Source organism: Salvelinus namaycush, chromosome 15 (genome assembly GCF_016432855.1).
Source record: "Salvelinus namaycush isolate Seneca chromosome 15, SaNama_1.0, whole genome shotgun sequence".
In the NCBI taxonomy this organism is placed as follows: Eukaryota; Metazoa; Chordata; class Actinopteri; order Salmoniformes; family Salmonidae; genus Salvelinus; species Salvelinus namaycush.
Genome location: NC_052321.1, coordinates 38,356,554 through 38,370,519, shown reverse-complemented (window position 1 = coordinate 38,370,519; position 13,966 = coordinate 38,356,554). Strand labels below are relative to the sequence as shown.

General features: G+C 41.2%; 1 protein-coding gene across 1 annotated transcript in view; it reads right to left on the bottom strand.

Annotated features, from left to right (window-relative positions):
• Positions 1–5,064: 5,064 nt before the first annotated feature.
• LOC120060078 (afadin-like) overlaps positions 5,065–13,966 on the bottom strand; it is a gene marked incomplete at its 5' end in the record, with an annotated part of 35,897 nt that continues 26,995 nt past the window's right edge. The window contains 8 exons of the mRNA XM_039009142.1: positions 5,065–5,182; positions 5,398–5,645; positions 5,886–5,999; positions 7,780–7,908; positions 8,580–8,717; positions 8,882–8,970; positions 11,880–12,077; positions 12,312–12,430. Coding sequence (XP_038865070.1) covers positions 5,065–5,182; positions 5,398–5,645; positions 5,886–5,999; positions 7,780–7,908; positions 8,580–8,717; positions 8,882–8,970; positions 11,880–12,077; positions 12,312–12,430 — 1,153 coding nt within the window. The remainder of the gene's footprint in view (positions 5,183–5,397; positions 5,646–5,885; positions 6,000–7,779; positions 7,909–8,579; positions 8,718–8,881; positions 8,971–11,879; positions 12,078–12,311; positions 12,431–13,966) is intronic.

The following is a 13,966-nucleotide window of genomic DNA, read 5'->3' as shown; positions in this document are numbered from 1 at the left end:
GCAAGCGGTACCAGAGTGCCAAGTCTAGGTCCCAAAGGCTCCTTAACAGCTTCTACCCCCCAAGCCATAAGACTGCTGAAGAATTAATCAAATGGCTACCCGGACTATTTGCATTGACCCCTCCCCGTTTTTATACTGCTGCTACTCACTGTTTATTATCTACCGTATGTATAGTCACTTTACCCCTACCTACATGTACATATTACCTCAATTACCTCGACTAACCTGTAGCCCTGCACATTGACTCGGTACCGGTACCCCCTGTATATAGCCTCGTTATTGTTATTTTATTGTCTTACTTTTTAAAATTTGAGTTTATTTAAATTTGAGTTTATTTAACTCTTATTTTCTTAAAACTGCATTGTTGGTTAAGGGCTTGTAAGCAAGCGTTTCGCGGTAACGTCTACACCTGTTGTATTCAGCGCTTGTGACAAATAACATTTGATTTGATTTGCATCATTTCGCCTCAACTGGCATACGATGCTCCTCCCATCTACACACACTTGACACATGTCCAAATAGTTTACATTTATCACACTGGTTTTGGCACAAAGGCTCTTACAGGGTATCTCACATAACCCAAATGTACGTGCGAAGGGAGAGACTCTTCAGAGAACAAATAATCAACCATATGGGTCAGTCGGCGTGCACCAACCACTGCCTTTACTTCTTCAGTTACCTCCCTTGCACTCACTTCTAGCGTCACTTCAGTGAGAACCCTCTTGATAGGCGCATAGCCTCTTAAAACCACACACAACACATTTCAATCCGATATATTTTCCAGGTGCAAAGCACGCTCCTTCTGCTCCTCGGACACACCAAAAACAAAATAAGCCCATTTCTTGTTATCCTCACAAACACAAACTCATCCAACGCATATATGATTTTCATCAAGACGTCAAACAGATCTCCCAGATAACGGTCCAAAACCCTCACTCCAACCCAGAAATTGTCAGAACTAAGTTTGGATTTATTACGACCACTTTAGTTCTCCTATTTCCTTTTTTTGTTTGCCACTGTAATCCATTCCTTCTCACTCGTATCTACTCGATGCACCATACGTTTCAAACAGAACATCTGCTTCCGCCATCTTCCTTCTTGGTACTCGATGATGGCGACCATATTCAGACACACCTGTCTTTGGTCATGCATGGGTCAAACAAAAACACTCAAATGATTGGGTGCGTTTGAGCGGTTCACTTTTGTAAAGTCGTGGGCCATCATTGGTCACCGCCTTTCAAAGTGTGTTACATTCTGGGGCAAAAAAATTGTCAGACTTGCGCCTACATGTTGACTGTATGAACTTTATAAAAAATCATGTGATCATGTTGCCATTGTGTATAATGTTGAAATATACATGTCTAATATACAAGTCTAATATACAAGAGCGGTGGGCCAGTAACCAAAATGTTGCTGGATCGAATCCCCGAGCTGACAAGGTACACGTCTGTCGTTCTGCCCCTGAGCAAGGCAAGAAACTCACTGTTCCCCGCGTGCCGAAGACGTGGATGTCGATTAAGGCAGCCCCCTGCACCTCTCTGATTCAGAGGGGTTGGGTTAAATGCGGAAGACACATTTCAGTTGAATGCATTCAGTTGGACAACTGACTAGGTATCCCCCTTTCCCATATCATATGTGTACATTATACAATCAATTAGTGAGAGAGAGCCTCAGAGAGAGCCTCAGAGAGAGCCTCAGATAACACATTTATGACCTCTGATCACATGATTTATGTAAAGTTCATGCAGTTGACATGTAAGGGCAAGTCTGACCATTTTTATCCCCATAATGCAATATACTTTGAAAAGGTGGTGACGACTTGACAAACATGATGCGCTTGAATGTGCCAAGGGTTTACACTAGATTCCACAGCCACATAGTCCAAATTGTGTCAAAAAAATTGCCTTTTGGTCCTTATTTAAGTTTCGGGTTAGGCATAAAGTCAGCAGTGTGGGTAAGGTTATGATTAAGATTAGGGTTAGCTTTAAATCAGATTTTAAGAAGATACATTTTAGAAATGGGTGGTGTTGAAAAGGGTCAAAAACGCAATGTACTGTATCATGGGTATATTGTGATTGACTGACTGACTGATCTACAAATCATGTTAAGATGTTTATGACGCAACGTGATTTGTAGATCAGATCATTCACCTTGTTTTATTAGGGCTCTAAAACAATACTAGTTGGGCCCCCCCATGGATTTAAAATGACCCCTCAGGCTACTGATGGAAAATCGCCAATCCAAATAAACGTTCTACCACAGTGACCATGTTATTTTTGCGAAGACTATTTGATTCAGATTTCAGATAAGATGCATTCAGTTTTTCAGAACTCAATTCACTTGCACATAAGAAGATTGTGTTAACCGGTGCTGGCACATGCGCAGATGAAATACACCACTGGAACGCCGATTAAGCTGTTTACATGTCCTAATAACTCAAAAGATTGTTCAGAAAACAAGATTTTATAATCAGCGTATGATTACTTAGATTATGACCTTACGCCAGTTAAAATAAGCAGAGTAAGGTGTTTACATGACTAATGCCATACTTAGCCTTCAAGGAGTGCACTCCTAGTATGTTTACATGCACACTAATACTTCTATAATAAACAGATTATGGCAGATTACGCTTCCCAAAAATAATATGGTCGCTATGGTGGAACATTTATGTTGATTAGCGATTTCTGCATTTATTAGAGTACCATCAGGTAGCATGATTTCAGATGTGTCGTTCAACTTGCAAATGTAAATGTCAACTTGCATGTAAACGTTTTAATCACATTATTAAATTAATCTGACTCAATAATCATGTAACTGTACTCAATGACAAAGTGTAAACATGTTTCAGAAAATGTTGCAAATTTATTGAAAATGAAATACAGACTCCCCAGTCCTTGATCATGACAAGCATACCCATAACATGATGCAGCCACCACAATGCTTAAAAATCGGAAGAGTGCTACTCAGTGATGTGTTGTGTTGGATTTTCCCAAACCATAACGCGTTGTATTCAGGATATAAAGTTAATTTCTTTGCCATATTTTTTGCAGTTTTACTTTAGTGCTTTATTGCAAACATGATGCATGTTTTGGAATATTTTTTATTCTGTACAGACTTCCTTCATTTCACTTTGTCATTTAGGTTAGTATTGTGGAGTAACTACAATGTTGTTGATCCATCCTCAGTTTTCTCCTATTACAGCCATTAAACTCTGTAACTGTTTTAAAGTCACCATCGGCCTCATAGTGAAATCCCTGATACTTTCCTTCCTCTCTGGCAACTGAGTTAGGAAGGACGCTGGTATCTTTGTAGTGACTGGGTGAATTGATACACCATCCAAAGTGTAATTAATAACTTCACCATGATCAAAGGGATATTCAATGTCTACCAATAGGTGCCCTTCTTTGCAAGGCATTGGAAAACCGCCCTTGCCTTGGTTGTTGAATCTGTGTTTGAAATTCACTGCTCAACAGAGGGACATTACAGATAATTGTATTTGTGGGGTATTGAGATGAGGAAGTCATTCAAAAATCATGTTAAACACTATTATTGCACACAGAGTGACTTATTATGTGACTTGTTAAGCAGATGTGTACTCCTGAACTTATTTAGGCTTGCCATAACAAAGGGGTTGAATACTTATTGACTTAAGACATTTCAGCTTTTCACTTTTAATGATTTTGTAAACATTTCGAAAAACTGAATTCCTTTGACATTATAGGGTATTCTGGTAGGCCAGTGACACAAAATCTCAATTTAATCCATTTTAAATTCAGGCTGTAACACAACAACATTTGGAAAAAGTCAAGGGGTGTGAATACTTTCTGAAGGCACTATAGCTGTGAATATATAACACTATTGAATGGTAAAACAATATCTACATTTCACACTATTTTCAGATTGACTGTAGTCCACCCCCCAATTTTTCCTGAGTCGAACCTAACAAATTGGCCAGATTGGCACTCCCTCAAATGACTTCCCATTACCTGTACCTACTGGACAATTGCATACGACACCTGGTGTGCTTGTGTGAGAAAAGCTCCTAAACCTCACCCCACCAACTCCAGAGAAAATTCAGAGTGTTCTGTCCATTGTGGAGGAATAAATGCAAAAGGCGATATGAGGATTCAGTTAAAAAGTATTCAGTAACCCATTATTCACTCAATACATCAAATAGGTTCTTATTTCTGACACATGAAGCTAAATTAACATTAACCACTGATTTCAATGTGACAGGTCTGGACAGTGAACACAGGCTAATTATTCTCAAACAATGATGTGTATAAACGTATAGCCTTCTGTATGTTTACTTATGTACTCAACCATATGTGTTTCTCTCTGCTGTAGGAGGTAGCTGTCTACTGTATGCATGGCCATGGCAGGACAGGAACCATGCTGGCAAAGACCAGGACAATCTCAGGCATCGATGTCATCAATGAGATCAGAAGGGCTCAGATTACTGTACACGTGGACCCTTGAGGAGACACCCCTAAAACTAGTGAACTATTAATACAAGTAGGGTGTCCTGAGTTGTAAAGGAGGTGTACGCCACAGGAGGTTGGTGGCACCTCAATTTGGGAGGTGGTAAAGGCTGAAGCTGAATAAGTGGAGCGGTATCAAACACATAAAACACATGGTTTCCATGTGTTTGATGCCATTCCATTCTCTCCATTACAATCACTATTATGAGCCGTTCTCCCCTCAGCAGCCTCATGTGATGCACGGTACATCAGTAATGTACACCATGACTGCTGTTGTACATTTTCCAAAAAGATTAATAAAATCAGAATTTATTTTAAAAATCCATGTATGTAAAAAAGCATCTACCTACCGAAGTTTTCATTTCAAGTAAACATATAACAGAAAACATGAAAATGTGCATTCGACAGTCTAAATGTAAAGATCAATTAGGAGAAAAGAGAAATCACAAAGATAGTCCACATTTTTCTACAGAATATAGATTTATAATATCAATTCTAATATCTTCTGATTGGTTTCTACTGTAGCTTATAAAAGGTTGAGCCTTGATCGATGAGGTGAGGCCATCTTCTCAGGATCCTCATCTCACAAGGCTTTGACTTTGATGGAGGCGTTTGATCCGAGGGAGAAGAGACGTTGGCGCTCCTTAAATGTGAGATTCTCAGGTGTTGCATCACCTTTGTAGTTGTTCTCTTCCTGCCCTCTGCAACCAATCAATAACCCACACATATGGATGTAATTGAGAAGATCAATACCTATAGGTTAACTACACTGTATATCATGGTCTGTTATACATCATGATGCATTACTTTCAGAACAAATTATGTAATTTAACTTTTGGTTTAGCCAGGGACATTGTTGGGGAAAAAACTGTTTTTGTGGGATACAAATGTACATTCAAATGAAGTTGAAACTTACTCTTTCGAGCACTTCTCATCAAAGTTTACGTTGAGTTCATTCGACTCTTGAACATTTTCTCCTGTTGGCGTGTCTCTATCGTCTTCCTCTTCATCATCATCATCATTGTTTCCATTCTGTTGGAACTCCTGGAGTCTCTGTTGAAATTGCCACTCCAGGTTGAGCCTACGGAGCCTGTCGGTCTCCTCAGGTGTGAGCTGGGCATTAGCCTGCAGATCCTGGATCTCCTGTTCCAACAGGTCGACCACCTAGATCAAGGAACAGACGGCAAAAAAATACACATTTCCATGTAAGAACAGCCAGCAACAAGCAAATTTTGATTTTGATGGACAATACGTTACGTTTTTCTCTATTTGCATGGAAGTTCATTTTGTGAGGTCAGCAACACATCAAAAACACAAAATACACAAAATCAATACAATACAGCACTGTACAGTATGATATAGTAGACACACTTCGAATAAAGATGTTAATTATTATTATGTTACCTGTAGTCTCTGCTGCTTCTGCTGCTTCTCCCGTGCATCCCTCTTCCATGGGTCTGGAGACAGACTTTTGTTGCCTTCTGATGACGGCTCTTTAGTCATGCTGAAGTATTGGTCCTGATTTCGACATTCGGCATTAATTGTGTATTTTATACTGGAAGTGTACACTATTTGTTTGTATATTCCTTATTCATACATGCATTTGAGTTTTCACTGTCATGTGTATTAAGACAGTTGAATTTTGACGACAAAATATGTGTATGATATATAAATATAAATATAAATAAATATATAAATATATAAATACACTGCTCAAAAAAATAAAGGGAACACTTAAACAACACAATGTAACTCCAAGTCAATCACACTTCTGTGAAATCAAACTGCCCACTTAGGAAGCAACACTGATTGACAATAAATTTCACATGCTGTTGTGCAAATGGAATAGACAAAAGGTGGAAATTATAGGCAATTAGCAAGACACCCCCAATAAAGGAGTGGTTCTGCAGGTGGTGACCACAGACCACTTCTCAGTTCCTATGCTTCCTGGCTGATGTTTTGGTCACTTTTGAATGCTGGCGGTGCTTTCACTCTAGTGGTAGCATGAGACGGAGTCTACAACCCACACAAGTGGCTCAGGTAGTGCAGCTCATCCAGGATGGCACATCAATGCGAGCTGTGGCAAGAAGGTTTGCTGTGTCTGTCAGCGTAGTGTCCAGAGCATGGAGGCGCTACCAGGAGACATGCCAGTACATCAGGAGACGTGGAGGAGGCCGTAGGAGGGCAACAACCCAGCAGCAGGACCGCTACCTCCGCCTTTGTGCAAGGAGGAGCACTGCCAGAGCCCTGCAAAATGACCTCCAGCAGGCCACAAATGTGCATGTGTCAGCATATGGTCTCACAAGGGGTCTGAGGATCTCATCTCGGTACCTAATGGCAGTCAGGCTACCTCTGGCGAGCACATGGAGGGCTGTGTGGCCCCACAAAGAAATGCCACCCCACACCATGACTGACCCACCGCCAAACCGGTCATGCTGGAGGATGTTGCAGGCAGCAGAACGTTCTCCACGGCATCTCCAGACTCTGTCACATCTGTCACATGTGCTCATGTGCTCAGTGTGAACCTGCTTTCATCTGTGAAGAGCACAGGGCGCCAGTGGCGAATTTGCCAATCTTGGTGTTCTCTGGCAAATGCCAAACGTCCTGCACGGTGTTGGGCTATAAGCACAACCCCCACCTGTGGACGTCGGGCCCTCATACCACCCTCATGGAGTCTGTTTCTGACCGTTTGAGCAGACACATGCACATTTGTGGCCTGCTGGAGGTCATTTTGCAGGGCTCTGGCAGTGCTCCTCCTTGCACAAAGGCGGAAGTAGCGGTCCTGCTGCTGGGTTGTTGCCCTCCTACGGCCTCCTCCACGTCTCCTGATGTACTGGCCTGTCTCCTGGTAGCGCCTCCATGCTCTGGACACTACGCTGACAGACACAGCAAACCTTCTTGCCACAGCTCGCATTGATGTGCCATCCTGGATGAGCTGCACTACCTGAGCCACTTGTGTGGGTTGTAGACTCCGTCTCATGCTACCACTAGAGTGAAAGCACCGCCAGCATTCAAAAGTGACCAAAACATCAGCCAGGAAGCATAGGAACTGAGAAGTGGTCTGTGGTCATCACCTGCAGAACCACTCCTTTATTGGGGGTGTCTTGCTAATTGCCTATAATTTCCACCTTTTGTCTATTCCATTTGCACAACAGCATGTGAAATGTATTGTCAATCAGTGTTGCTTCCTAAGTGGACAGTTTGATTTCACAAAAGTGTGATTGACTTGGAGTTACATTGTGTTGTTTAAGTGTTCCCTTTATTTTTTTGAGCAGTGTATAAATATGATGTACAGTACCTGATGTCCTGGGGTGGTCCCTGGTTGTGGTTTGGCTGGAGGTCTCTGGAGGGATGTGTCTTTTGACTGGGTTGGGAACAGTTGGGACATCGCTGGTTGCACCCTCCTCAAGGCTTGTTGTTGGATATTCTGTGAGGATGAGAGTGAGGGCTGAGGTTGCCTCATGGACACAGAGGATGGAGGAGGACATGTAGCTTGGCGATGCTGGGCTGGCAGTTGATAATGAGACCCCTGTTTTTGATTGCTGAGGAGGGCTTGCCCCTGGCCTTTACCCTCAGGGTTCTGGTTCAACTTCGCGGGCAGTAAAGTCGGAGTTTGTTGGAAGGTAGTCATTGGAGTGCGCGCCTGGGTGTTGGAAAGCCGTGTAGCAGGGATGTCTATGTGTATTGGCTGGATGGCAGACGAAGGGTTGTGTGACGTAGGAGTTCTCCAGTAGCCATACCCTGTGTTGTGGCGGCTCGGTTGGGTCTTAGTGGAGAGGCTGACAGTATGGTTGTAATGTATGTCGTGGGTCGAGATGCTAGGCTTCATAGGAAAAGAGGAGTAGTAGCTTTCCTGCTGGTTCTGGTTCCATGCATTGTGTATATTGTCCACTAGGGGGCGATCATTCTCCATGCACAGGTTCTCCTGTGAAAGGGCCTGCCGCTACGGAAGGAAATATTCAATTATTTTTCATTTGGCATTTAAGTTGATTAAGTGTAAGTGTAACAATTGCATATATGAAATGGTCCATACTTGAAATAATTGGTTTAAGATATTGGGGGTTGTACTGCTTTATAAAGGATAATAGCTGCACATACCATCAAGGTCCTCTTGTTGGAGATCTGTCCATCTAGATTAAACGAGACTCTGGGCCCCTGAGGTGGGAGTTCAAAGGCTACTGTCTTCTTGTCCTGAGACCTAGGGGCTGGTAGAGTCAGGTATTCCCTGTGGTACATCTGATGGGGGAACATTAAGGTGACTGTGTGTTTTTATACCATTACAGATACAATGTAGACAAACCCACTAAGCCATGGATTACAAGTATTGACCCACTGTTTAAGCATCTTTGGGTCCTTGAAAGCGCTATATAAAACCCATGTATTATTATTAAGTTACTTACATCAGAGCACAGCAGGTTGCTGGTGGAGACTGCAGTGATTTTACTGTCTGTTGGTATGACTGGATCAACTGGTTCTGCTTCTTCTTGGCCTAGAACAAGCGAGGAAAGAAAGAAAATGACAGAACTGCCATGAAACATCTCTAAAAAGGGCTTTTCACACTACTCCCAAATGAAAAAATACTATAGCGTATTATGGTATACACACTCTTAAAGTCTGCACAGGCACTGCAGTGAATACCGTAGTATGTATTGTGGTATACTGTAGTATTTACAGTTAACTATAGTATAAAAATGTGGTATATACTATAGTAATTCATTTAGTGTTTTTGCAGACTGTAGTATATTGTAGTATTTACTGTAGTGTTTTTGCGGACATTACTGTAGTATTTACTATACTGTTTTAGTTTTATTATCTTTGACATGGAAGTGGAGTATTTTCCCCTAAGGAAACCTACTGGAGAAATACTAAAATAGCACATTTTCCATAACCTGTAGGTAGGACTGGGTTCTGAACAGAAAGTCCAGAGCTTCTACTATTTTCTTTAACCTTTAGCAAACAAATTATATGATCTATACTTGACATGTAGGTTTCTCACTTATGGATGGCACAAACTGGAATATTAGGGAGGGAAATGGGCAGGGTATATGTAAATTAAATACTTTAGCATTTACTATAGTTTAAAAAACTGTTGTGTTTTGCGGACTGTAGTGTTTCTGTAGACATTACTGCAGTATTTACCACAGTGTTTTTTTGCTGATAATACTGTAGTATTTACTATAGTATTCTACAGTACACTGTAAAAAAAAATATCCTGTAATTGTCACAGTAAATTACTTTTTTACTCAACAGTAACATACTGTATAAACTGAATACAGTAGATGATCGTAAATACATTGCATTGTGGGAAAAAAGTGAACTTACTGTATTTGTGAATATTCAAAATAGAATGCCACATTAAAAGCACAAGGGCAACATAATCAAAGCACATTCCCTAAAGCAAGAGAGAAAATGTTTTAGAAAATTATTCTTAGACATTTCATATTTTATTGGTACCTGTTTTTTATTTTATAATCATTGCGTTGTTTGTGGCCGTGCTGTTTTATATTACAGGAAAAATATATAATCAGAAAGGCATATCATACAACAACAACAAAAAATCCATTGTGAAAAGTAAGCCAAGCACAAACACAGACCCCTTGACTTTTCCCATATTTTGTTACATTACAGCCTTAATCAAAAATGGATTACATTTTTTTTTTTATCTCATCAATACCCCATAATGACAAAGCGAAAACAGGCTTTTAGAAATGTATGCTAAATTATTCAAAATAAATAACAGAAATACCTTATTTACATAAGTATTCAGACCCTTTGCTATGAGACTCAAAATTTAGCTCAGGTGCATCCTGTTCCATTGATCATCCTTGACATGTTTACAACTTGATTAGAGTCCACCTGTGGTAAATTCAATTGATTGGACATGATTTGGAAAGGCACACACCTGTCTATATAAAGGTCCACAGCATGTCAGAGCCAAAAACTAAGCCAAGAGGTCGACGGAATTGTCCGTAGAGCCCCTGATGCACAGATTTGTGGAAGGGTACAAAAAAATGTCTGCAGCATTGAAGGTCCCCAAAAACACAGTGGCCTCCATCATTCTTAAAAGTTTGGAACCACCAAGAGTCTTCCTAGAGCAATCGGGGGCAAAGGGCTTGGGATCACTGATCAGACATGACAGGAAAGGTGAAAGCTGTGGGATGGAACCCTTGCCTGCACCTATCTAGTCTTTAAAGATCAGTGATTACTTCAAGGGTGGAAGGAAGAAAGGATGCAAATAAGTGCCCTGTTTGAATACTTTCAAAATGCATCCTTTCCTTCTCTTCCTTGAAGTAATGAAGTGGATTGGTGGAAGCGGTGTGGTGGAACCCTTATTTTCACCTATCCAATCTAGCCAGATCAGTGATTTTTTGACTGAGCGGAAGGGATGGAGGAAGAGTGCATTTTAGAAGTATTTTAACCTTGAGCCGAAAAGTATTCAAACAAGACTCTGGCCCTGTTTGAATTCTTCAGAAATGCTTCCTCCCGTCTTACTTTCCTCAAAGTAATCACGGATCTGAATTGGTTGGATTGGTGAACTTTGCTTGACCCTATCCACCTATAGATCTGTGCTTACCTCAGAAGGATGCATTTTTCTACAGCACGGCAGATAGCCTAGTGGTCAAAGCGTTGGAATAGTAACCGAAAGGTTGCAAGATCGAATCCCCGAGCTGACAATAATCTGTTGTTCTGCCGCTGAACAAGGCAATTAACCTGCTGTCATTGAAAATAAGAATTTGTTCTTAACTGACTTGCCTAGTTAAATCAAGGTCAAATAAAATGTGGGTTTTCACTCCACCTTGTACTTGATGGATGAATTAAAGTCACTATTTAGTAAGGAACTCCACTCACCTGTTGTCGAGGTCTTAATTGAAAGGAAACTCCAAAAACCCACAGACACTTGGCCCTTTGTGGAATGAGTTTGACAACCCTGCTTTTAATTACTCAAAGGAGGCCCTGTGCTTATAGAGCCAGGCTCAAAGTGTCCTAACACATTTCAGCCACCAGAGGACTGTCTGGAACTCAATTGATCACTGCAGATTCTCATCATTTGTGTGTGTGTGCTATAGCAGGGGTAAATGCCACTGTGCAGGACTGTGGATTATATAATGGCTGCAGTATGTTGAGTTGGATTCCAATATAAATTGCACATCACTTTGCAAGTCAGCATAATGTGACTTGCATCTAGGGTTGCAAAATACTAGCCGAACTGAGCCAAGCCAAATCAAGCTGTACTGAACTGGCTCGGTTATACCTACTATAGTTGCTGGGACTGTGCTGAGAAATACCATGTGAAACGAAAATATCAGAGCCAGCACAGTTTGACTGGCTTGGATCGACGCAATAGTGTGAAAAGGGTGTTAGTCAACTTTTCAAAAATAACACTATTGTTAGACTCACTGATCATGTTGGGGTTGGAGCGGTATAGCTGTCTGTTCTTCAGCAGGGTCTGTTCTCTCTGTCTCCTGTTCCCTCCATAGGAGTTATTACCCCATAGTCCTGAGGGCCCAGGGCTCTGCTCCATGCCATCATACAGGATCAGGGCCTTGCCGTTCGGCTTGGCATGGCTGCTGCTGGTGGGGCCACTACCATCCAAAGCTGGGAGAATCATAGAAAGGTTGGTTAGATCTAGAACATCTAGGTGTAGGTCTACTATTAATTGAGAAAGACTATTCTTACCATTCATTTTGGAAAACAACCACTAACAGGAAGCCATGAAATGAAATGATCTGAATTTGGTTTTGGTCTTAGATCATTAGACCTCTGTTGAGGGACTGTTCAGGGGAAAATGATAACAATGCAGAGAGAATATTGCCTTTGCTCTGCTCGTACCTGTAGTTGATACTGAAGGTGGTTCATCTAGCAGGGCAGCCAGACCATGGCATGTTGCCCCCTGCTTGGCAACCTGTAAAGTCACAACTGGCCCAGTGTGCATCATTATGCCTGCTGCCCTACAATCAAGACAAGACCACATCAATCACTGTCAATTCATCATGTTTTCAAAGCATAATCCTTTATTTGTTTTTCAGCGTATTTGAAATGGCCATTGAACAGATGTAACTATTGCAGATTGTTCCAACAGAAACTGTTTTCAGAATAGTTATCTGTCGGACCTTCATAAATAAAAATGTCATACTAAAAAAAGGACCTGAAAGTTAGCCTTGCTGACACGCGACCCACGTGACTAGACAGCGCGCTGTGACTCACTGGTCTAGTATCTCGGGGTTTTAAAAGGGGAGGTTGGCTCAACATTTGAGGGACTTTTAGCGACTTTTTGATTGGTTCTCCAATGCACGCTTTTTGCATGAGCTTCCTCGTCAATTTGCTACTCGCCCACTAGAGAGGTAAACAAGCCAAGCTAAAGTTAGACTAGCTGGCTAGCTAGCCTAGCTAACTAAAAGTGGGGGGAGAAAAACTCAGTGATGCTTTCTGAAAAGAAGAGAGAGAGACGACACTGCCACATAGTAAAGGCCAATTTAGGAATTGAATTAAAATAGGAGCAACTTGAAGCATTTCGAGTCTTTATGTGAGGGGAGGATGTATTAGCTTTCTTGCCAACATGCTTTGGGGAAAACCTAATTTACCAGCTAGTTAGGTAGTTCTAGTCTTCAGGAAGCAAGGAAAACAGCCTCCAATTCTGACAGTTGTGTCCCTGCTAAGGGCTTTGGTGGACTTTTGTGATTTTGTTTAAAAAAAAAAAATGTTTTTACATATATATTATTTTTTTAATCTGATTTCTCAGGGGGTGCTGCAGCACCCTCATCACCCCTACTTCCCGCAGCTATGCCTAGAACTGTACTTCGATGGTATAGAATGACTGTGACGGATACATGTAACGTCGGAATGGAAATTACAGTGATGGAAAGCTTTGTATTTGTACAAACGTAATGAGTAAGAAGTGTTTGTTTGCATGAAATGTTTGCATGATGATATAGGACATTGAGTAACCTTAATAAAGTGATAGTACAGCATCATAAATGACTGGGTGACAGGCAGCATAAGGGATGAAAGAGGCACTATAAAAAGTACTTTTACTGGATTCAACTATGGCATCTCACACATAACATTTTCTTATGCAAAAACTACTAGCATAGTAATCACATGTGCTTCAATATCTTTATATTGTTAACCGACTGAATAAGGATGGAAATTTAATCACAGTCAGCAGTCCAACAACAGTATCTATCTGTAGGGGTCAGGGCTCAAAATGAAAACCTGCCTTTCGGGAGAGTTTCACCAAGCTTGGAGAACTGCATTCTTTTGTGAAAGAAGATGAGATCACTATATGAGCACATAATGTTCAAAAGTGGTATCAGGCTACGTTATTTGAGTGACAGAGAGAGAATTAAACATGAGGAGCCATGTTGAGAAGGTATCACTTACTAGATTATGGCCCATGTCGACTGTCTGCTTTACTAGGGGCCATCGCCACTCATAGATAGTGTCTTCAAAGTGAAACACAACGTAAAACAAAAAGCTCTAGGTAT